This window comes from Phascolarctos cinereus, unplaced genomic scaffold (assembly GCF_003287225.1).
Source record: "Phascolarctos cinereus isolate Bilbo 61053 unplaced genomic scaffold, phaCin_HiC Scaffold_1;HRSCAF=81, whole genome shotgun sequence".
NCBI lineage: Eukaryota > Metazoa > Chordata > Mammalia > Diprotodontia > Phascolarctidae > Phascolarctos > Phascolarctos cinereus.
The window spans coordinates 175,170,998-175,196,246 of NW_027555514.1; the positions used below are offsets into that span (position 1 = coordinate 175,170,998).

The 25,249-nt window shown below is 34.4% G+C and overlaps 1 protein-coding gene and 1 pseudogene across 1 annotated transcript in view; one reads left to right on the plus strand and one right to left on the minus strand.

Annotated features, from left to right (window-relative positions):
• The window catches only part of ETNK1 (ethanolamine kinase 1), a 65,001-nt gene that overhangs the window by 29,554 nt on the left and 10,198 nt on the right, over window positions 1–25,249 (minus strand). Inside the window, exons 2-4 of the mRNA XM_020994198.2 lie at window positions 17,340–17,599; window positions 1,968–2,108; window positions 112–254 (exon numbers count right to left, since the gene is read on the minus strand). Coding sequence (XP_020849857.1) covers window positions 112–254; window positions 1,968–2,108; window positions 17,340–17,599 — 544 coding nt within the window. The remainder of the gene's footprint in view (window positions 1–111; window positions 255–1,967; window positions 2,109–17,339; window positions 17,600–25,249) is intronic.
• Window positions 5,795–6,525, plus strand: LOC110213750 (14-3-3 protein zeta/delta pseudogene; annotated as a pseudogene).

Sequence of the window (25,249 nt, forward strand, 5' to 3'; positions counted from 1 at the left end):
TCATATGTTTTATATCCGTGCATTTCAATTAAAATCATGTGCACTGGCAGAAAGCCAAAGAGTCAGACTATAATGTATGTAATATTACTTACTGCTAGGTCAGATACCTACCTTGTTTCTCATTGTAGATTATATTCTTACACAACAGGTCATTGTGACAAAGAACAACTGGTGAGCCCAGGTTTGAAAGTATCTCCTTCATCCATGCCATCTCCTCCTGAAGAACATGGGGACTTGGCACGTCTTTTAGGAACCTTCCAGGTTTAAAAGATAATTTGATATTTTATCTTTTTTGTCCTTTTTCAAAATTTAAATTTTTTTTAATAATCATAAAATCTATTACTGAATTAGCATTTTTTGTATAAGCACACATGAAAGTGTACTGAATAGTAGTTTAGCTACTCGGAGTCTAAGACAAGTATAAAGGACAAGAAAAACAGCAGAAGTCAGTATGAAATACAGCATAATTATAAAATTATACTAGATGGGATGGAGTGTTAAATGATAGAAATATCTATGAAACAAAAAATATTTTAAATCCTATAGCTTATATTTATACAGAAATATGAGGGATGTAAAGTGTTTTTATATGATATCGTATTTAAGCCTATTAACAACCCAGTAAAGAAAGTCCTGAATTCAGCTATTATTATCCCCATTTTATAGCTTGTCTCTGAAGTTATTGACCTTAAGGGATGAGGAAACTTGGACTCAAGCAGGCTAAGTGACTTGTCCAACATACACAAACACCCCCTCCAAAGGGTTTCTGAAGATGTGAAAAATATCATAAAGGTCTTCATCAAAGCGATTCTAAAATAAATAAATACATACATAAAGTGGCACAGAAAATGTTTTAAAAAATAGATTTTACAAAGCTTAGTTTAGTGTCCTTCATTTAGGGCCAACAATTAATTTTGTTATTTGCTGAATTTTAAAACTCCTGGCTTGTTTCATATTTATATTGTATTTTGCACATACAGTATGTCTCTACTCAATTCTAATAATTTTGTTCTTTTTCTCTTTTTTTCCTTTTTGGTGAGGCAGTCGGGGTTAAGTGACTTGCCCAGGGTCACACAGCTTGTAAGTGTCAAACATCTGAGGCTGGATTTGAACTCAGGTCCTCCTGACTCCAAGGCCAGAGCTCTATCCTCTGCACCACCTAGCTGTCCCAACTCTAATAATTCTGAAAGATGAAATCTATTTCTTGCTTATCTTTGCTGCTATTGACCAAAAAGGGTACTCTAAAGCATTGCAACATAAATCCCTAAATGCACCTGCAGATTTAAATTCAATGTAAACTTTTCTAATTTAATGTTACTATTACTCAGAGTCTGTCATTAAAATATTTGTATATTATAATCTATGTTCTAAAACTTGACCAACAAAAATAATAAAAATATGCAGAAAATGTGCTTTTGAGAAGAATATTTTAATTCTAAAAATCATAGTTCAACTGAAGATTAAAGAAACATATATCACAGTGATTGGGTACACTCCCAGTAATTAAACCAATATGGAAAACTCTCCATTATTAAAAATCCTAATTTTCATAAAATACTGGTATTTCATTATTATTATATGGTCATGACACACTTACTTCTAGTACGCTGTAGTATTTCTAAATTAGGTCAGGGCACCTAAGTCAAAGCAAATGATAGTGCAGCACATGTTGGAGGAAGATCTGACTGATAAATAGGATGTGGGTTTCAGATTTCCCTGCTGATGGGAATCTCAAGAACACATTCATCACTACTCCCCTATCCACCTTTTCTTATTAATTAGGTCTCTTCAATACCATCTAGCTGTCAGCTATTATCCCTGATTTTTCTTAAATGCAAAAGCAAAATCCTATAAAGATTTCCTCTGTAGGAAACCTAATGCTTAATTCTGAAACTCTGTCTGCTACAGGAAGTCAACACAAAAATCAAAGAATAATTTCTAAAACTTTTAAGTGCATCAGTTTTTACCTTTTATTAATATCTTCGTCAGCAAATTCTGTGGGAATAAGAGAGAAATATTTCCCCATCTTTAGCCACAGATTAGATTTGGGGATCCAGCCATTATGTGCATGTATAGCATGAATTTTAGCAAGGTGACGGGCAATTAACCTGTTCATAAACAAAACAAAATAAATTACATATAAATATTACATATAAGTATATAAGCTTAATTGTTTACAGACCAGTTACCAAAATACCCACAGTTTTTATGCTTTTCCAATGTGCCTATTAAATATCTGCACAAACCCACATGTTCTATGGGCTAAAGCCCCGTAAGGACTTAGTAGTCATGGTGTACGGCTGGTTAAAAATAAGTGACATATCCTCTCACAAGTCAAAATTTAAAAAATTTAAAGCATTTGTGGAAATAGGAATTTTTATTCATGAAAATCTATACAGCAATCCCAAAATGGTGTCTTGATACAAGGCCCACAGACAAGTATACAGACCCATAGATCAGGCCTGACTCCAAAGACAAAGTCCAGGGCTGGTGGAAAAAAGCCTTTTTAGCTATCTCTAAGGCAGGTATTGTTAAGGGAGGCAGTGTAGTATCAGTGAAAAAGAACACTGCCGTAAGAATCAGGAGACCAAAGTTTGAGTTCTGCTCTGCCATTAACTTGATATATATATAGATATATATTCTTAAGGGGTATATGGGGTGTTCATGGAGGGCAGCACCTCCAGGATGAGGGCTTGCAAAGCCCTTTTCGGGGCTGCTTACCCACCTCTGGTGTCTACCTTTCACCCAACTGTCACCTTTGGCTTCTAGAACCTGTAGCCTATGTGCAGCAGCCACATCCCAGTAAAACCATTTTGGTAGACAGGCTAACCCAAGTTAACTGACAGGCCTCCCACCTGTCAGTTGAGTTAGGAGGGTTGTCTACCCCAAAAAATGAAGTCTACAACCAGCAGAATGGGCAGATGAGACCAATTTGTTTCAGTAGCCAAGAAGGTGGCTTAAGCAGGTGCTGTGGAATGCTTAGAGCTTGGTCAGACAATGAAGAAGCCGAAGTCATCCACTGCATCCTGAACCATCATCAGTCATCCTGACTTTTGTCTTGCCACTAGACTTTGATGACTTTGGAAGACAGAAGCTGATGACTTTGTATGACTCTACCTCACTTAAATACATTTCTTGTGCAAGTCAAGACATCACCCTGTGAAGTCATTGGTCCTCTCTAAGTGAAGGATAAACGACAATATAATCTTAAGCAAGTCATGAAAGAGCTATGGGCCTTAATTTTCTCAACTTCTAAAAAAAGAGGATTAATTAGATGATCTCAAAGATTCTATGGTTGTAATATACCTTTTAGATGTTTCTCAAAGGTACAACTTGAAATTAAAAAGATCCTTCTGAGCTGAGTCACTGTGACTAAAAGGCAAAGAAGGCCAAACAGAAATTTTTAAATTTCACTTCTACATCATTTCAAAAATAGCTACTTTAAGTGAATTTTGCATTTGGAACGCCACAAATTTTCAGCAACACACACAAAAAATGTTTAATTCATAATATTACACATTGCCACAAACACAGAAGGACCAAATACAGACTAGTAAAGACAAAAATTGTCATCTCATCTTGCAGTGTTTATGATTAACATAAGCAGACTATTACGAACATCTACTGCAAAGGATGAAAAACTAGAAAAAGTATATGAAGAGAAAGAGTCCCCAAACTGAGTCAACATTAACCTTGATATTTAGTAATATCTATGTGAAAATGAACTAAAGTGAAGGGATGAAGTTAGAACATATGATTCAGGATTAAGAAATGAAAGAGGGAAAAAAAAGCCCTAAGAAGCATTACTCCTGTGAGTTGTAAATACTTTTTTCAAGGAGTGAGCTGGAATGTACTGGATGTGGCAAGTACCTAACAATATCATAAAAAACGGCTTAAAGAGAATAGCTAGACCTGTATGTACAAAAATATTTATAGCAGCTCTTTCTGTGGTGGCAAAGAATTGGAAATTGAGGGGATATCATCAATTGGGGAATGGCTGAAAAGTTGTGGCCTATGACTGTGATGGAGTACTATGAGAAATGACATGGGATTCAGGAAAATATGGCAAGACCTATGTGAACCGATATAACGTGAAGTGAGAAGAACTGGGAAACCACTGTGCCCAGCAACAGCAATGTTATAATGTTAATCAACTGTGGAAGACTTGGCTACTCTGATCAATAACAGTGATCCAGTTCCAAAGGATACATGATAAAAAAAAATGCTATCCACCTCCAGAAAGAGACTGATGAACTCAGAGTACAATTTTCTCACTTTATTTTTCTTGCTTTTTATGGAAATATGCCAAATATGGAAATGTTTTGTATTATTTCACATGCATAACTGATATATTGCTTGCTTCCTCAGTGAGTATGGGAGGGATGGAATTTGGAACTCAAAATTTAAAAAGAATGTCAAAAATAAATAGTAAAAATTTTAAAACAGGGAGAAATTTTAAAAAATGTCTAAATCGGCTCTGTGAAGTCAAATCATCAACTTGGTAAAGCAAAGGTAAAAATCAAAACCAGATTAGAATCTTGTCTAAGACTAGAGAAAATCCAAGAACTACTAACTGGCCCTCTATTCTTAAGCTGAAAAATTAACAACCACCAAAAAAAACCCCTATGATCTGCTCTGAAAACTTTCAAGTGGTTATCTAGAGACAATGAGATTTTACAATGAGCACAATTCAGTTAAAGTACAACACCTGTGTATTCCTAATTGCTACTTGTCAAAAAAAAACACATTCTTTCAAAACCCTAATTTATAAGGTTTTGCTAATTTGTAACTTGTAATAACTTGAATAAGGCTAGGTTGAAGAATATATTTTCATGACATATGAAAAAAAGGATGTGTCAGGAAACTAAATGATGAGGCTGAAAGGGAGTTTAGGCTACACAAAAGAACAAAAATGCCTCTCTCCTCCCTCAACATGCTTTGGTCCATAGCCCTTCATTAAAGTTAATCCCCCAAGATGTTGCAGTCTTTTCTAAGTCATTTATGTTTGTTTATATATATATATATATATATATATATATATGTATGTATGTATGTATGTATACATATATACATATGTATACATATATATATGTATACATATATACATACTATATATATGTATACATATATACATATGTATACATATATATACATACTATATATATACACATATATATACACACACACATATGTGTGTGTGTGTGTAAAAGCATACATGAATTAATGAATGAATGATTGAACAGGCATTTATTATGTGTTTACCATGCACTACGCACTGGGGATATAAATGGAAGACGGTCCCTGCTCTCAAGGAAATAGGCATAGAGGTCAGAATGGTGAAGGGATTATAGAGTGGTGATATTTAGCCAGGAGGGCAAAAGGATAAAGAAAGGGACATTGGCAGAAAGACTGTGAGAGTGGATGTTAGTTTCGGTTGGGAATTAAGTTAATAAAATTATTATTTGGAATGGGGTTTAAAAATCTCTTCCCCCTCAGTTTCCTCCTCTAGGAAAAAAAAAAAGGTACAGAATTAAATGTTCTCCAAAATCCCTTTCATATCTAAATACTATGATCCTATAACATAGATTTTTTTGCTAATGCAAGCTAGCCTTCCCCCAATTAGTCTTAATAAGGAAGGTTTTAGTGTACTATCAGAATGGTACCTAGACAAATGCTGCTTATAAATAAATGTTTAGTCTCAGCCCTGTGATTGCCATTGCCACCACCCAGACATTGCTGAACCCCACCACCCTCCTGTCCGCCGCCACTCACTCCAGGCACAGAACATTCAATCATGGATAAAAATGAACTGGTGCAGAAGGCCAAACTGGTTGAGCAGGCTAAGAAATATGATGACATGGTAGCCTGCATGAAATCTGTAACTGAGCAAGGAGCTGAATGAGGAGAAGAATCTCTCTGTTGCTTACAAAAATGTTGTACGGGCCAAAAGGTCATTTTGGAGGGTTGTTTCAAGTATTGAGCAAAAGACGGAAGGTACTAAGAAAAAAAAGGAGATGGTCTGAGAATACAGAGAGAAAATTGAGACCAAACTAAGAGATTATCTGCAATGATGTACTGTCTCTATTGGAAAAGTTCTTGATTCCTAATGCTTCACAAGCAGAAAGCAACGTTTTCTATTTGAAAATGAAAGGAGACTACTACCATGATTTGGCTGAGGTTGTTGCTAGTGATGCCAAGAAAGGAATAGTGGATCAATCACAACTAGCATATCAAGAAGCAATTGAAATCAGCAAAAAGGAGATGCGACCAAAGCATCCTATTATAAGATTGGGTTTAACCTTGAACTTCTCTGTGTTCTATTATGAGATCCTAAACTCTACAGAGAAAGCCTGCTCCCTTGCAAAGACAGCTTTTGATGAAGCCATTGCTGAACTTGATATATTAAGTGAAGAATCATACAAAGACAGCATACTAATAATGCAATTACTGAGAAACAACTTGACATCGTGGACATCAGACACCCAAGGAGATGAAGCTGAAGCAGGAGAAGGAGAGGAGAATTAATCACCCTTCCAACTTTAATCTGCCCCATTCTAAAATTTACACAGTAGACCATTTGTCATCCATGCTGTCCCACAAATAGTTTTTGTTTATGTTAATTCTATTTGGATGTCTATTATTTCCCGTGTGGTTTTTATGTTTAATATTAGGGGAGCAGGGCCAGTTATAACATTTGGAGAGTTCTCTGTTTTCATCTGAGATGGCCAATATAGGGATATGGAATTTTTATACATGTTTTACAAATTTGGCATAGTACTTCTGGTACACTGTGATTTCACAAGGCCAGTGTTAAAACAGCTTCTATGTCTAAGCAAAGGAAACTGCACACATATTGGTCTATCATGGTGGGGGGGATAAAGGGATAATTGGTTCCAGCCACAGGTGTAGTTATTGTGGGTACTTTAGGGTTCAGCACTCATGGCTATGGTAGAAACAGATGTTCCATAGATATTACATGTCATTCCATGCATATATGTGAAATACACAATCTCAACGCGTACACCTTTATGATTGCAGTTGCAAAAGTGTTTTTTAAGACAAAGTTTTAACCCAGTCAATTTACTCTGGAGAAGGTCAGAAACGGTTCACATTCTATTATTTGTAAAGTTCCCTGCTGTTTGCTTTCATTATTTTTGCTACACTCATTTTATTTGTATTTAAATGGTTTAGGAGACCTAAGAACAAATGTACAGGATGCATGAAAAAATGAATTGCTTGATATTCATAAAGTCACTGTATATCAAGCACAGCCATAAAACAAAAACCCATGTATTTCATTTTTTTTTAAGGTTTTTTGCTTTTGTGATTTTTTTGATACTTACCTAACATACATGTGCTGTAAAAATAGTTAACAGGAAAATAACTTGAGATTAAACTTTGTTTAATGTCTTATGAAATTTTCATGAACAATCCAAGCATAATTGTTAAGAACATGTGTATTAAGTTGATATAAGTGGAATAAAAGTTTTATGAATGGACTTTTCTGAATAAATAAATGTTTAACTAAAGTTAAAAAAGAAAAAAAAGAGGGGCAGCTAGGTGATGCTGTGGATAGAGCACTGGCCCTGAGGTCAGGAGGACCTGAGTTCGAATCCCACCTCAGACCAAACACTTGACACTCACTAGCTGTGTGACCCTGGGCAAGTCACTTAACCCCAACTGCATTAAAAAAAAATTGAAGACCTCTCAAATTAATCTAAAAACAGCTTCTCTGATTTTTAATTAAACTTCAACCTGAATTTCTAGTAACATTCAAGCTTTAAAAGAAAGCAGTGGTGGGTTGCCAGGAAAATTTTTTTAAAACATCTTCAAAGTTGTATAAGATTATGCCATGACTTTGTTGCACTAATTTATTCTAAGAATTTCATTTTACTATCAAAATTAATCATAAGCATTAGGTCTACTACAATCAAAGCTAGAATTTTAAAAAATAATTAAAATATTCTGATTTTAAAACTATATTCTTAACTATGGTCACAAATGACCTGCAACTATGGATAAATAGGCTACCTGAAATCTCAGTACTCCTTTCTGCACTGACAAATATATTGTACTTGGATTGGTTTGAGGCCAGAAGCTGCTATCAATAAGCCAATAAGCTTTTATTAACCCTTACTATGTGCTATGTACTGTGCAGAGTGCTGTGGACAAAGATAATGAATCCTTGCTCCTCAAGCAGCTCAGTGAAGAACTAGCCCATACCAGGGTAGCCTATCCAAAATAACTGTTTCTTGGGAGATCATAGCTTAAGTCAGTCAAACGTTTATGTAGGAAATTTTCTAACAGCTCAAAAGAAAACATTTACCTCATGAAGATGGTGACAAGTGTACCTTAAAAAACAAATCTTATCTACATTAAAAATTACCACGCAAAACGATTCAATACAAAGAGGGAAGTAAATGGTTTCTATGCACCTTTCATTTCTATTACCTAGAGCATTTCCATTTATACAGAACACAAAAAGAAGTTTATACATAAAACCATCAATCTCCATTTCATACACCTGCTTAAAAAAAAGAGATAATAAATCCCACAATTTATTTTCAAAACTGTCCAACCTTCTGAATTTCCTTCAGTTCTCTTCTGGGCATTTAAAAAAAGTGTTTCAATTATCTTTTGGGTTTGGTTTTTTTCTTTTTTTTTTTTTTTGGTATCACTATTCCTAACCTGTTCTCAAACCCTCAACCCCATCCTCCAATATAATGCAAGAATAAGCACAGTTAAGCAAAATGAATCCACACAACGGCCGCGTCCAAAAATGTCTCTTTATGCACCTTTCTGTCAGGAAATAAAATGCTTCATCACAAATTCACTGGAGAAATGGCTGGTCAGAACTCTTAAAGTCTTTCAAAGTAGTTTTTATATACAAAGTTGACCTTATATAAACTGTACTCCCAGTTCTTTCTGCTTACTTCACTCTGCATCAATTCAAGAATTCTCTGCTTGATGTGTAAGTACTGGAACCCAGGCTATTTCTATATATTACAGGCAGTATGGCCATATTATAACTTTTTACTATTTTCATCTGAAAGCCTAAAACCTTCTCATGACCACAAATACAAAAATAAAAAAGGTAAATTTTGGAATACATTAGACAAGTAAACTTCACTAAACTGCTTAATAGTCCTATCATGATCCTAAGTTCCCCTCTCTGGAATACTTACCAATATCCTTATCAATATTATTCCTAAAATGCTGAGCAAAAAACTAGACTACTCTAGATTTGTTTCTTCTAGGACAGAGTACAGTGAAATGATTATCTCCCTTAGTCTTGGACAATATTATGTCCTTTAATGTAGTCTAGGATCAAACTGATTGTTTCTGGCTTCTACATGACATTCTTGATTCTTTTATGGCACTTGCAGACCATCAAAGGTTATAAAGCCATACCTCCTTCCCATCTCTTATTTGTGTGGTTCATTTTTCCCCAAATGACAATACTACCTAAAATAACTTACATCAATCAAAGTACCAAAGGAGTATTTTACAGACCTAGAAAAAAAAATAAATTTCATATGGAAGAACAAAAGGTTAAGAATCTCAAGATTTATAATTTTTAAAAAGCAGAAATAAAAGAGGAAGAGGGAAAGAGGTTAATACCTGATCCTAAGTTATATTACAAAATGGCAATCATTACAATGATTTGGTACTGACTAAAAATAGAGCAATCAGTGGAAGAGATCAGGCATACACCATACAAAAGCTAATATACACAATAGCATAGTGTTCAATAAATCTAAACATCCCAGTTACTAGGATAAGGACTCACTTATTTGACAAAACTGCTAATAAAACTGGACAAGAATTTGGTAGAAAAAAAGGTTTAGACCATCACCTCATACCATATACCAAGACAAGCACCAAATGAAAACATGATCTAGACACAAAAGGTCACATCATAAACAAATTATAAATTTTTTTTTCAAATCTGTGTAAAGGGGAAGAATTCATGACCAAACAAGGAAAAGTATCATAAAAGATAAATGAATAATTTTAATCATACAAAATTTAAGCAACATTTTTAAACAAACAAATCCAACGCAATTAAGGTAAGAACAGAAACTGGGAAAAAAATCTTTACAGCAAGTTTCTCTGATAAAGATCTCATTTCCAAGATATATAAGCAACTAATTCAAATTTATAATAAGTCATTCCCCAACTGATAAATAATCAAAGAATATGAACAAGTAGTTCTCACGGGAAGAAATCCAAGCTAGCCATAAGCTATATGGGGAAAAAAAAAACCAGTTCCAAATCACTAACTATTAGAGAAGTGTAAATTAAAATAACTCTGAGGTGCTACCTCAAATTCAACAGATTGGCAAAGATGATAAATAGGGAAAAAGACAAATGTTGGAAGGTCACGGGAAAAGATGCACACTGACTCACTATTGGTGGAACTGTGAACTGATCCAACTTTTCTAGAAAGCAATTTGTGACTATTTCCCAGTGAATACTCCTTGGGGATCAGTATGGAAATACTAAGCCTATATCCCAAAGAGATCTAAGAAAGGAAAGTCTTTTGTGTACAAAAAATTTTAAGACAGTTCTTTTTGTAAAAACAAAAACTGCAAACTAAGGAAGTGTCTATCAATTTGGGGAACACCTAAATATGGCATATGAGTGTTACATAATATTATTATGCTGTAAGAAATAATGAAAAAGGCTTTTTTCAAAGAACTCAGACTTGTATGAACTGATACACAGTTAAGTCAGTAGAACATGGAGAAAAAACTTTATAATAACAATCTTATAAAAATGATTCATTTTGATAGACTTAAGGAACTCTGGTAACACAAAAATCAACCATAATTACAGAGGACACACAGTGAAGAATAGTAACCACCACCAGGCAATGAGGTAATGGACTAATAGGCAAAATGAGACAAACTTTTGGACATGGCCAATATAGACATTTGTTTGGCTAGACTATGCATATTTGTTACAAGGTCATTTCTCTGCCCACACCCCTGCTTTTTTGTGGGGGAGAAAAACTAAAGGTCTAATAGTTGAAAAAAAAAGAGCATAAGAAATACTATTCCAAAAGATCCATTAGAGTTAAGGCAGAAGTGCCTTCCAAATATTGGCAGGACGCTTATGCAAAGGCAGAAAAAATGAGAGGTGGAGAGAGTGCAGAGAGAACAGAAAATTGGCATTTGTCTGAAGGGTGTTTGTAGGCAACAAAGAGCTACTGAAGCTTCTTATGTAGGGGACTGACGTGGTTTGACTGTACTTTAAGAATATCAATTTGGCAGCTGAATGGAGGACAGATTACAGCAGAGAGACTGGAGGGCAGAGAAACCAATTAGAAAACTACTGCAATGGTCCAGGTAACAAATAATGAGTCACAGAAGAGTGGTGGTCATATGAAAAAAGGGAACGCATATGAGAGCTGTCATCAAAGTACAACAAATAAAACTTGGAAACTGACAATATGTGCGGCAAGGGAAAATTGGGAAACAATTACTTCAAGATTACAAACCTGAGTATAGTGGAAGGATGAGTAAAAGCGGCAGGGAGATGTTGTAAGACAGAGATAACTGGTAATGTCAGGCAATTTTGAAAAACTTGGGAAAGTCTTCTTGATGGGACTTGAAAGACTGTTCAACACAATAATCAAACAATTCCAGAGGATTCATGATGAAATATGTTTCCCACCTCCCAATATAGAGTTGATGGGCTCAGAATGTAAATGAGGTTTTTTTTTTAAAAAGGGGGGTGGGTGGGACACATATCTATATATCTGTATACACACATATAAACGTGTGTGTGTGTGTGTGTGTGTGTTAACAGGTTTAGCTTTTTTCCTTGCTTTCTCAATGGGGAATGGGGGAAGCAGAAGAAAGAGAATTCATAGCTGAAAATGAAATAAAATTAAATTTTAAAAATACAATGAGTGTTCTTTAGATATGATGAATGAGATGCCTATGGAAACATCCAGCAGGCAACTGGTGGTGCAGGACTGAAGTTTGGGCTGGATGCACTTACCAAGGAAGAAAGGAAAGAGAAAGAGAAGGCCAAAGGATAGAGTACCACAGTACTTCAATATAAAGGAAAAGAAACACAGATGATAACCCAGCAAAAAGGATTGAGAAATAATTGTAATAGGGATAAAAAAAGAACCAAGGTAAGAGCAGATGCATGAAAATCCAGAGTACAGACTATCCACGAGAAGTGGGTAGTAAAGTGCCAAACACTGCAGAGATCAAGAAGGATGAAAAGAAAAGGCCATTGGATTTGGCAACTACTAGACTGTTGGTAACTTTGGAGAGAAGCTGGAGTCAAATTGTAAGGGACTGAGAAATGAATAGGAGATTAGTAAGGGGAGTGAATGAGTTTTTCTTAAGAATTTAGCAATAAAAGGGAGAAATATAAAATGACAGCTTGAGGAGAAATGATTAAGTAAAGGTTTCTCAAGGTGGAGGTTGACTGGGGAGGGGGAAGCCTCAAGCCTCCCGTAGGGCCTATTAGTCCATGCATACAATGCAAGGCTAGCTGTTCCCTGAGTGCCTTTAAGCTGTCATGAATATCATACTGCTCCTTTTCTATGGCTCAAAGATGCTAATCACTGCCTTCCCCAGTATGGACACATATGAAGTACAAAAGGGTCAGTATGCCTAACTCACTAGCGAGTCTTCACATCCCACTTCATATTCCCCTTGTGCCCTGGCCTCACTAGAGGTAAATATTCTCAGGTAGGTTACACGAACAAAGGGTAGTCCCACCCCTTCATTACCCCATGGACACATTAGGTACATCAGACCCTTCTTTCCTCCACTATCTCCCAAAGTCTATCGAAGCTCATGTTCATTTCTTCCATGATACTATCTATCCCATCACCTGCCATCCTCTTTTCCTTTTGCCTTCAATCTTCCCCAACATCAGGGTCTTTTCCAATAAGTCCTGTCTTCCCATTATGTGGCCAAAGTGTTGAAGCTTCAGCTTCAGTATTTGTCCTTCCAATGAGTAGTCTGTACTAACTCACCACTCTAGCTACTTGGCCAGGCTATGAAACTTTTAGGTGTTCACAGTTAAAACAAGTGGATTGAATAGTATGGTTAGAATAAGCAGTAGATTCTAGGAGCTAGGTGACTTAGGTAACCTAGTTTTAACATGTACCTTTTTTAGCGCTGGCATTTGGAGAATGTCTTGACCACAAGGAAGCATCTTCTAGACCAGAACTTCTTAAACTTTTTCCACTCATGACTCCTTCAGTGCTTCTTAAACTATGGGTCATTACCCTATATGGTGTCATGACCTAATCTAGACCCAGTAGGAGAATTAGTTCCATATCCACATCAGGACAGAGTTATTCATCTAGCTTTCATCAGGAGCTATTTCATTGTATCACAAGTTTGAACAAAATTTTTTTTTCTTTATAATGCTCAACAATTTTGCTTAGCACCTATACAACTCAATGATGAGTCTTCAACGAACAGTTTTCTAAAGAAAATTTAAAAAGACTCAGCAGGATGTTTCCTGGTTTTTGATAGTTTGGAGGCCACCATCCTCTTACAGTCACATACCTAAAAAAACCTGATCTCAACTGAGACACTGCAGAAATAGAAAGTTTTGCCACTTTTAGACATGTTGCTCCAATAAGCTGGAAAAAAAAATGGTACCAAAGTCTGATGGAAAATATTATCCACATCCAGATAAAGAACTATGGAGTTTGGATGCAGATCAAAGCATACTATTTCTCTTTTTTTCTTCTGTTTTGTTTTCTCTCTCTTGTGGTTCTTCCTATTGATTCTAATTCTTCCTTACAACATGACTAATGTGAAAATACATTTAATAGGAATGTATATGTACAGCCTATATCAGATTGCACATCATCTTGGAGAGGGAGGTGGGGAAGGAAGGGGAGAAAAATTAAAAACTTAAAAGCTTATGGAAGTGATTGAAAACTAAATTAATTAATAAAAAAGAAAAAGAAAAAAATGGTACCATGAGCATGTATCTCTTAGATTTAGCAGCTGCTTTTGTTCGCAAAAATGCATTAACTTGCATTTGTCCTTAATGGAACTCATCTGCTTAATTAAAATTCCACCATTTCAGAATTCATGAAAACTAAGGTGGCAAAGTTTACCTCTGCGCTATGAAATGTGATTTCAGAAGGCATTCAACCTATTCAAGAAACCACTTTCCAGAAAATTAGCAGGAATAATTTTGTGAAATGACTGCTACTTGCACAGATTCATAATCAGCTAGAAGGGGAAAATATCTAAGTCCTATCCTTTTATTTTCAAGATGCAAAAGCTGGGGCTTAATGAGGTCCAAATGATTTGTCCAAGTTCATACAATGGGGCAAATTAAGGTTTAGAACCTAGGTCACCCAGTCTCCTAGAATCCACTGCTCATTCTAACCATACTTTTCAATCTACTTTGTTTTAATTGTGAATACCTGAAAGTTTCATAGTTTAATGCACAGTCAACATGTTGCATTCAAATCCATACAATATAAAGGGATACAGAGTAAAAGTCCCCTAGTACATTAGGTAGATACCCTCTTAGAGCATTTATGGAAGGAATGGGCAAAAGTAGCACAGAATTAAATCATAGCGCAAAGTGTGGTATACATTAAAGTATACTACATTTCTGTTTAATCTATAACTCTTTTCCTTTAATTCATGACATGCTGAATCTAAGATGATAAAATTCAATAGAAACAAATGTGTAGTCTTACACATGTTTAAAAAAAACCCTTCATCAATACAAGATGGGTAAGGCACGGTTGACATTTTATTCACTGGGGGTGTGGAGGGTGGAGAGGAGTGATGAACAGCCAAATTCAATGAGCCAGGAATGTGTTACAGCAAACAAAAAAAACTAATATGATCTTAGGCTGTTTTGGGAGGCTCAACTTCTAGGCTGGCATGACTGTGCTAACAGACTACGTTCAGAACACTGCTGGACAGCACTGAAGAGGGCAACCAGGATGGTGGTCTCAAGTTCCTGTCAAATAAGCAGCTGCTGGATAAGGATTCTTACTCTAGAAAAAAAGACCCAGAGGGACATGACAACTCCCTTTAAGTACGTAAAGAGCTGTCATCTGTAAAAAGGAAGTAGATTTGTTGGGGCAGCTAGGTGGCGCAGTGGATAGAACACTGGCTTTGGAGTCAGGAGGATCTGAATTCAAATCTGACCTCAGACAACATAACACTCACTAGCTTCGTGACTCTGGCCAAGTCACTTAACCTCAATTGCCTCATCAAAAAAAAAAAAAGAAAAAGAAAAAAAAGTAGACTTCTTATGACTGGCTCCAAAGGCAGAAACAGAAGCAATAGAAATAAGGTGCAAAAGGCAAATTTAGGTTTGATGTCAGGAACTTTGTAACACCTAGAGCTGCCCAAAAGTGCAATCAGTTGCCTTAGGAGGTAGTAGTTTTACTCTCACCAAAGGTCTTTAAGTGGAAGTTGGATGACCATTTGTCAGGTAAATTATAGTAGGAATTCCTCTGCGAGCAAAAGTTATATTGGATGGCACTGAGGTCCTTTCCAGCTCTAAAAGTTTATGGTTCCAGAATAAGACCAGTATGTATATGACCATTTGCCTTTCAAACAACATTTCAGTAATATTCTAGTTAACTGTATGATACATTTTTATATATAGAATTGGTAAAGAATGACAAAATTTTCTTAGGAAAAAGAAATGTAATATATTGAATTTCACTAAGGCTTTTGATTCTACCACTATTTTTTATCTCAACTTTATGTCTATTAGTGCTTATATGATATCATGCTTTACACACAAAAGGCCATGATAGATGTTTGTGGAATGAATTTCCTTTTCTCATTACTAAATATAAAATATATAGGCTGAACCAGGGTTGGGCAGACAGAGTTATCATAAAAGCAAAAAATTAGAAAGATTTCATGCTTCTAACACCCAGGTAATGATTTACTAAATTATAGTGGATGAATGTAATGGAAGAGTACTAGGCCTAGGAAACAAAAAGTATAAATACCAAAAAATATGAGAAAACATATTAAGAAAAGAAAAAAAACAGAACAAAAATCACAATGACAGCAACTACTTAAATAAGAACAATTCATCCACATATCTTTTTTCTTTGATCTTAACATACTGATACTTCTTGGGATTAATTTATGCCAGTAATTCCCCAATATATTCCTCTTCTCCCTTCTTCCCCTTTGAACTAAATCCTTCTTTGTAATAATTTTTTTTTAAAGTTAAGTAAAACAGAGCAATTCTGACTCCATAGTCCCCCATACCTCCATACTGAGAAGAGGTAAGTATTTCATCATTTGTTCTCTGGGACCAAGACTGGTAAGTGCAATTAATCTGAGTCTAGTTACCTTTTAGTGTTGCTTTTGTTTACATTATTATAGTCCTTGTATATAATCACTGGTTCAGCTTAATAATAATAGCTAACTTTCTGTCGTTTACAAGGAACAGGAAACAAAGCAGATTCCTATCAACTGAACAACTGATAAACTAAATGTGATACACATGAATAGATATAAAGGAATATTAGTATCATAAGAAATAATGAAAGTGAAGAATTCAAAGAGGCATGGGAAGACTTAGATGGACTGATGCACAGCAAAGTAAACAGAACCAGGAAAATAACATACACAGTGACTATAACAGTATAAAAAGAAAAAACAAAAAGAAACTGAACACTATGTAATTGTGATGAGCAAGTTTGTCTAGGAGAAAAAATAAGAAAATGCACCTTCCTCCCTTCTTCGCAAAGGGTAGGTTTGGGGGCCTACAGGTATGAATACTGAATATACTGTCAGACCCAAGTTTCTGTGTTAAGTTTTGCTAAACTGCTTTTCTTCCTCCTTTTATTATTTATTGAAAAGGTTCAGGGGAAGGAGGGAACAAGGTTATATATTTTCAGAAATGTATGTAATACATAAATATATCGATAAAAATTTATTTAAGAATTCTATTTAGCCAAGAAGTGCTAAGAAAAAAGGTCAAGTTAAATTAACCCAAGGAAGGAAAAGCATTTTTTTTTTTTGCTAGGCAATGGGATTAAATGACTTGCCCAGGGTCACACAGCTAGTAAGTGTTATGTGTCTGAGGCCGGATTTGAACTCAGGTCCTCCTGAATCCAGGGCCAGTTCGTTATCTGTTGTGCCACCTACCTGCCCCGGAAAAGCATTTTTTAAAGAAACATGTATATAGCATGCTTTGAAATATCCTTGACAAAAATTTTGTGACAATCTTTATCCTTGACAAAAATTTTGTGACAATCTTCTGAAACCAAAATCTTGAATTTTAAAAAAATAACCTAGTTGGGAAAAATACTTCCTTAGTCATTTAACTCTAACAATAAAGCATACCTGAATATAGCTGGATTACAAACATGCTTTGGATCCAAGGCTTCTCCCTGTATGAACTCGTAGCACAGCCCATTATTGAATGTACAGTACAGTTGTGGTGCACAGCCATGAGCCTGAAGCACTCGAAAACTCTTGACTTCCTCATCTCGATCAACTAACAATTCTGTTTTATTGCCATAAATTCTCACCAGGACCACATCCTCCATTGCGTTGCCCACGTAACAGCCAATAAGTTTATTTGTGATCCCATCTGTAAAAAGCTGCAATATAAGACAAAATTATCATTACTGTTGTTATTTTTAACAACTGTACCACTAAGGGTAGGATGGAGGTTACAAATGAAAAATGCAAAGAAATTAACACAAATCTGAAGGGGGAAATCAGAAAAATTAATTTTTCTAAATATTCTAAATCTAGTGTAGGAAAAACACTTTTAAGAATACAGCTTTAGGGCTAGATGGGCCCTGTCAGCTGGTCCAACCTCATTTTTGAGATGAAGAGACAAGCCCAGAGAGGTTAAGCACCTTACCTAAGAGCACACAAGCCAGAGTGCAAAGCTTTAATTTGAATACAGGTTTTCTGACCCCAAATTAAGTTAATTTTCCACTGCATCATACCCTTATTTGGGGATAAATTCGTCCACCATATTTAAAGTATTAGCATCTATATTTAACTAAAACAGATGTTTAAAGTTTATCAAGAATTTATCTGTCTCATAAATTCCCTTTCTTCCTTTCTGCAGCTCAAGCACCACCTTCTGCATGAAGCCTTTCCTGATTCTCCCATCTGTTACTGCCTTCCCTCCAAACTACCTTTTATATATTGCTATTCACCTTATATTTATATATGTACTTATCTTCCCCTCATTAGAATACAAACTTGCAAATAGGAATTATTTCATTATTTGTACCTATATTCCTAGTGCCTAGCATAGTATCTGGCACATAAATAGGTGCTTAATAAATAATTACTAATTGCTGAAGAGGGTTAATGTATAATGATATATATAATGCGGAACTGACCATCATCAACTCCAAAACACTAATGATGACTAATAATACTGTCTGAAAGAACATGATCTAAAGAAATATCATATGCAGAGATATTTTACAAAATCTAACAATCTTTTTAAGGGTATTATATACACACAGAGGGGTATTTCAAAAGTGTTAGTGCAGTTCTAAGTTATTATTTAAAATGCACTAAGATTTCTGGGACACTCTTTACATATAGCCATATACACAGGTACATGTTTGTACACAAATTTACCATTAACAGATTAAATACACATATAATAACATACATTGTTTGTTGAGGGAATTTTTATACAGTTCTAAGGAGGTTAATTAAGGAAAACAGATCTGAGTATTATCTTCCTGTATTCCACCTCACCCCAACAAATTAAACGCTGAATGTGGAAACTGACCAAAAACAAAGTGAAATGCCTATCAGCATTTCAGTAAACCCAATGTTCCAAGTTTTTTGTCTTTCCATAAAATGTTTCAACAATTTCTGCCCCCACAAAATAAATGAATCTGCAGATGATATATGGTAAAAGTACTTTAAAACACTATTAAAAAGAAATATTTTGTTATGGCATTCATAGTACTTTAATAGGGCTAGATTCAAGACTATTAAAAGAACTAATTACCAGGAAACATATATATGTGCGTGTATGTATATATATGTAGATGTATGCATGTGTGTATATATATATATATATATACATACACATATATATAAAAACAAAATTTATTTTAAAACAAATTAGTTTACAACACTTCTGATAAAAAAAAATGCATTCCTGTTAGTAAAAACCACTTAAATCTAAGGACAAATGCCTATAGTATTCCTCTATCATAAGTAAATTATTTTTGCACTCTAAGTAATAAGTCTCTAATTTTAAGCAGTTAGAAACACAATATAAAGCCATTCTTCCAATCAGAACAAGGTTAATTTTGCATGAGTATTATTACAGTCTGTTAAATTTTAATCCTCAGAATCCTTGAGTTAATGAATTTAGTTATTCAGTACCTCAATCTTCTAATAACTTGTTTAAACATTAACAACTTTAAAATATAAGGTCAATAATTTACCGGTTTTTAACATTTTTATGTTAGGTCATCAGGAGGTAAAGAAAATACAGATAAAAATCCAAAAGATTCCAAACTAAGGAGGTTAACATAATTTTCTGCCTCAAAAATGTGTTATGTACTTGATCAAAGTGCCAACAAAAAACTAACAACTAAGTGGAATTAAAAAGCAAAGAGTAAATGAATGGATGAAAAAACAGTTATTACTAAAGTGCCTACTGTGTGTACAAATAAAAAGGCAAAGTAGTGCCTGTTCTCATGGAGTTTACATTTTAATAGGGCAACAACACTAACAAGGGAGCAAGGGAATAGTTTGGCAAGTCACAGGGATAGTGCATGAAATGAGCCACCCTCAACCGTCTGACATGCATTGATTTGATTCAGATTCCAGAACCGAAAAGGGAGGTATAAACAGAAGGACAGCAGTATCAGTAGGGTGGATAAGCAAGAAGGTAGCCAAGATGGCAGAGTGTGAAACATGGCTGTGACCACCTAAATCAAATATTTCAATATAATTGGTTTGTTTAAATTCCCATGTATTTTATTCTATACATTTAAAAATATTACTTGAGGGAGTCCAAAAGGTTTCACACCAGACTGCCAAAGGAGTACACGACAATACTTTTACTCATCAAGCCCAAAGATCAGAACAGGTTTGAAATCAACTTTACAAGCAACAGAATAACATGAAAGAAAATTAATATGTTTTCAGCTATGGTGCACAATTTTCCCTTAAACTCAAACCAGTAGTCTCTGTTTTTTAAGCCCCTATTCTTGGGTACTGAGTACTACAAGGGGCTCATTGTTAGACACCGCCACACACAAACACACTATAAGATGGATAAAACCACCTTACTACCCATAAACTTTGCATTTTATTTTCCCATGGGTTATACTCAAACAGGAAAAAAGATATTTCATGTAGAAAAATACTACTTTAGTGAAAATTTCCACTACAGTGACAGAACACAACTATGGCAGTGGTTTCTAAGAATTTATAGACTTTGGGCACAAGGATTACACTGAACTAAAATATTTCAGTTCACAATACTGTGATGCAACAGCTTCCCGTTATTTTTAAGATGCTTCTTTTCAAAATGTTGCATTTTGAAAATTGTATTTTTAATATTCTATCATTTAATTTCTATATTCTGAGATTATTTGCAACACAGTTGCAACAATCTAAGACATTCTTGATGATCTCTAATTCCTGGACATGAGAATCATTAAACTTGCACATAACCATTTATTCACTCAATTCAATGTTTATTAAGTGTCCCAGGGAAAAGAAACAAAGTACTTAAAAGCCCCTTCTCAATCTAGGTTGACACAATAGAAATTGTGACTCAGCAAAGTGAAATATTTTTCCTAAAAGCACAGTTAGTCACATGGTTGTAAACAGGCTTAAGTTCCCCTAATTTCCAATGCAGTACTCTTTCTACTATACCTCTTTGGACTCTCCTAAATGTATATAAGAAACAATAAGTTATATATCAAAATGGGCCAAAATAATACAGGAATTTTATAGAGACAGACTTAATTGAAATCTTAAATTGAAATCCTTTATAGAAAGGGATACCTGAAAAAAGGAAATTTTAATAGGACTAGTTGAAGGAGAAAAGAGAAAAAAAGGGAATTAACTATTATTAAGAGGGAAACATGGGGGGGTAGAATAAATTATATAAACAGATAAAAGTAAGAGAGAAAAAAGAACTAATGAGCAAAACCCCAAAATGAAAGATGTAAGAAATATGAGCAGGGAATTGGGGTGAGAAGAAGAGAACAATGGGAACACAGCCACCTTAAAGAAAGACTAAGGTAAAATAACTGAAGGAACATAGAAATAAGTAGAAAGGGGAAAATCATAACTTAAAACTATTAAAGACAGATGGAGAAAAACAGAAATCTCTAACAACTTTAAATATAAATGGATTAAATAATCCAGAAGACTGAAAAAGACAGATTAGATAAGACAAATTCTACAATCCATTGCTTACAAGAAACATTTAAAAAACGAAGACATATAAAACAGAGGATGAAAAAAATTTACTACGCATCAAGTGAATACAAAAAAGCAAGGACTGCAACCATATTACGTGACAAACCAAAAACTACTCCTCAAAAAAAATAAAAAGGGAAAAACAAGTTAACTATATTATGCTGGCTAAAAGGAATGATAACAAACCAGTATCAGTAATAAAAACCTATACGCTTGGGCAGCTAGGTGGCGCCTTGGAGTCAGGAGGACCTGAGTTCAAATGTGACCTCAGACACATTACGCATTAGCTGTGTGACCTTGGGCAAGTCACTTAACCTCAACTGCCTCACCAAAAAGTAAAAACCAAAACAACAACAACAAAAAAACCCAATACACTCCAAATGCCTTAGTATCCAAATTTATAAAGGAAACATAGATAGTAACACAATACTGACAAGACACTCAATCACTTTTTGAATAAGTCAAACTGAAAGATAAAAAGGGAAAATCTAGAACTGAACTAATACCTGAGGAACCTTCAAAGATTTGTGAACAAAGGTTTTTTGACTGAATCCAAACTTTAAAGGTTTGAGAACAAACATCTGTTCTGTGAAGTTTGGATTCGGTCAAAGGACTATACTTGAAGACCTAGAGGGCCACAGGTTCCCCATCCCTAACCTAGAATTTTAAAACTTCAGTTGTCTTCCAAATGGGACAGTAAAAGAATAGATATTTTTCTCAGCAGCCCATGGAACTTTTTACAAAAATTGTCCTTATCTTAGGGCACATATATTGTGAAAAAATGTGAAAAGGCAGAAATAATTAATACAGCCTTTACACACTAAATATATATAAACCATACAACTGACCACAAACAAAGGGACCACAAACAAAAGACAAAGACCCAAATGCAGATTTAACAATGAAACTTCTAAAATGAGGTCAAAGAACAAATCACAAACATTTAATGGCTAAGCAAAACAAAATTATAATGATGAAACACCATACCAAAATTTCTGTGGTGCAGCTAAAGAGTTCTCAGGGGAAAACCTATCTTATATCCATTAACAAAATTGAAAAAGATAAGATTAATGAAATGAACATGCATTCTAAAAAATGAGAAAGCCAACACATAAACCTAAAATAAGCACTAATGAAGAGATACTAAAAATTAGAGGGGAAATAGATAAACTGGAGACAAAAAAAATTGAAACGATAAAACCAAAAGCTGGTTCTTTGAAAAGACTAATAAAATTGATAAAGCCTTAGCTAAATATGATTAAAAAGAAAGAGCAAATCAAATCAATAACCAACAAGAAAGCTGGTATCATAGGAAAATCAGAAGAAATAAAAGGAATAAGCAGAGCCTATTATGCAGTTACAAACTGAGAAGGCCAAAAACATAGAGGAATATCTCAAAAATACAAAATCTCAAACTATATGATGAGCAGATAGAGATCTTAACTCAATTTCAAAAAAGAAAAGAGATCTAGATGTAAAGGAACTACCAAAGAAAAAAACTCCCGGTCCTAATATATTCAGAGGAAAATTCTATCAAACATTTAAAAAAATAGTACCCATACTCAAAAAATTAACAAAGAAATCCTTTTATGGGCCCAATATAATCCTAATACCTTAACCAGGAAAAATAAAACAAAGAAAATTATCAGTCAATATCACTAATGAACGACTCACTTTTTAAACAAAACTCTACTCAAAAATTTTAAACAAAATCCTCTCAAACAGATCACAGCAATCTTTAAGAAATCATTCATGACGACCAAGCGGGATTTATACCAGGGATACAAAGATGGTTCAATATTAGGGAAATTATCATCATAATCATATTAAAAACCAAAACAACATGACCATCTCAAAGACTAATCCAACCATTCTGAAGGGCAATTTGGAACTATGCCCAAAGGGCAACCAAACTGTACATACCTTTTGATCCAGTAATACCACTACTAGACCTGTAATCTCAAAAAAGACCAAGCAAAAAAAGGGGGAAAAGACCTAAATGTACAAAAATATTTATAGCAGCTCTTTCTGAGGTGGCAAAAAAAAAAAGGAAATTGAGGGGATGCCCATCAATTGGGGAATGGCTGAACAAGCCATGGTACATGAATGTAATGGAATACTATTGTGCAAAATAAAAAATGATGAATAGCCAGAATTCAGAAAAACCTGGAAAAACTTATAGCAACTTATGCAAAGTGAAATGAGCAGAACCAGGAAAACACCATACACAGTAACAGCAATCAGTTACGATGATCAGTTACGAATGACTTAGCTCTTCTCAGCAATACAATGATCCAAGACAGTTACAAAGGACTCACGATGAAAAATGATATCCACATCCAGAGAAAGAAGTGATGGACTCTGAATGCAGACTGAAGCATACTATTTTCAGCGGGTTTTTTGGGCAATTTTTCCCTTTTGGTCTGTTTCTTCTTTCATAACTATGATTAATATGGAAATATGTTTTACACGATTGCACATAACATATCAAACTGCTTACCGTTTTAAGAAGAGGGAAGGGAAGGGAGAAAAATTTGGAACTCAAAATTCTGTAAAATTGAGTGCTAAAAATTGTCTCCACATATAATTGGGAAAAAATAAAATACTATTAAAAAATAAAAATATATGCCAAGGGGGAAAAGAAGTCCACAAAGAACACAGAAGGATCTGTTTTTAACAGAAATGGTGTCTACGTAAAACCAAAAGTAAACACCATATATAATGGGGATACATTAGAAGCTTTTCCAATAAAAACAGGAGTAAAGCAAGGGTGTTCATTTTCCTCACTAATACTTGAAATAATTCTGGAAATGCCAGTAACAGCAATAATACAAGAGAAAGAAATTAAAGGCATAAAGATAGGTAAAGGGGAAATAAAACTATCCTTATTTGCTGATGATATGATGGTTTACTTGGAAAATCCTATAGAATTAGCAAAACTACTAATTGAGAAAATTAACAGCTTCAGCAAAGGTGCAGGCTACAAACCAAATCCTCAAAAACAACCATTTTTCTATATAATAATCACAAAGCCCAAGAAGCAATAATAGAAAGGGAAATACCACTGCAATTTAATTACAAAATATATAAAATATCTAGGCATTGACCTACCAAAGCACACAAAAGACTTGTATATATATATAGTCAATTATAAAGTGTTCCTTAAAGGAATAAAGAACAACTTAACTAGATGGAGGACTATTCAGTGTACATGGCTAGGCCACACAATAAAAATGATATTTCAAAATTTAAACTTTTAATGCTATACCAATCAAATTACCAAAGTGTTATTTAAAGAACTTGCAAAAATAATTTTTAAAAATTCATTTGGAAAGGCAAGAGATTTAGAATATCAAGGGAAATGGCTGAAAGTAGTAGGGATGAACTACCATATTTTAAAGCAGCAGTCATCAAAACCCATCTTCCATTGGTTAAAAAAATAGAGATAGCTCAATAGAACACACTAGATAGACAAAGAAGAATTGGGGAAAATAGAAAGAACTCAAGAAACCAGAGTCTGATAAAACAGAAAACATAAACTACCTAGGAAAAAAATCCTTATATGATAAAAACTGCAGAAAAAACAGAAAGCAGTCTGGCAGAAATTAGGCTTAGATCAACACCTTATGTCATGATCCATAAAACATTCTAAATGGATACACAACTTTAATATTTAAAATCACATTTTTAAAAAAATTAGAAAACAGATCAGGTACCTCTCATAGCTACAGGTAGATGTATTTTTTAGAATTTATTTATTTAGTATTTTGTTTTTCCCCAGTTATATGTAAAAACAACTTTTAACATCTGTTTTAAAA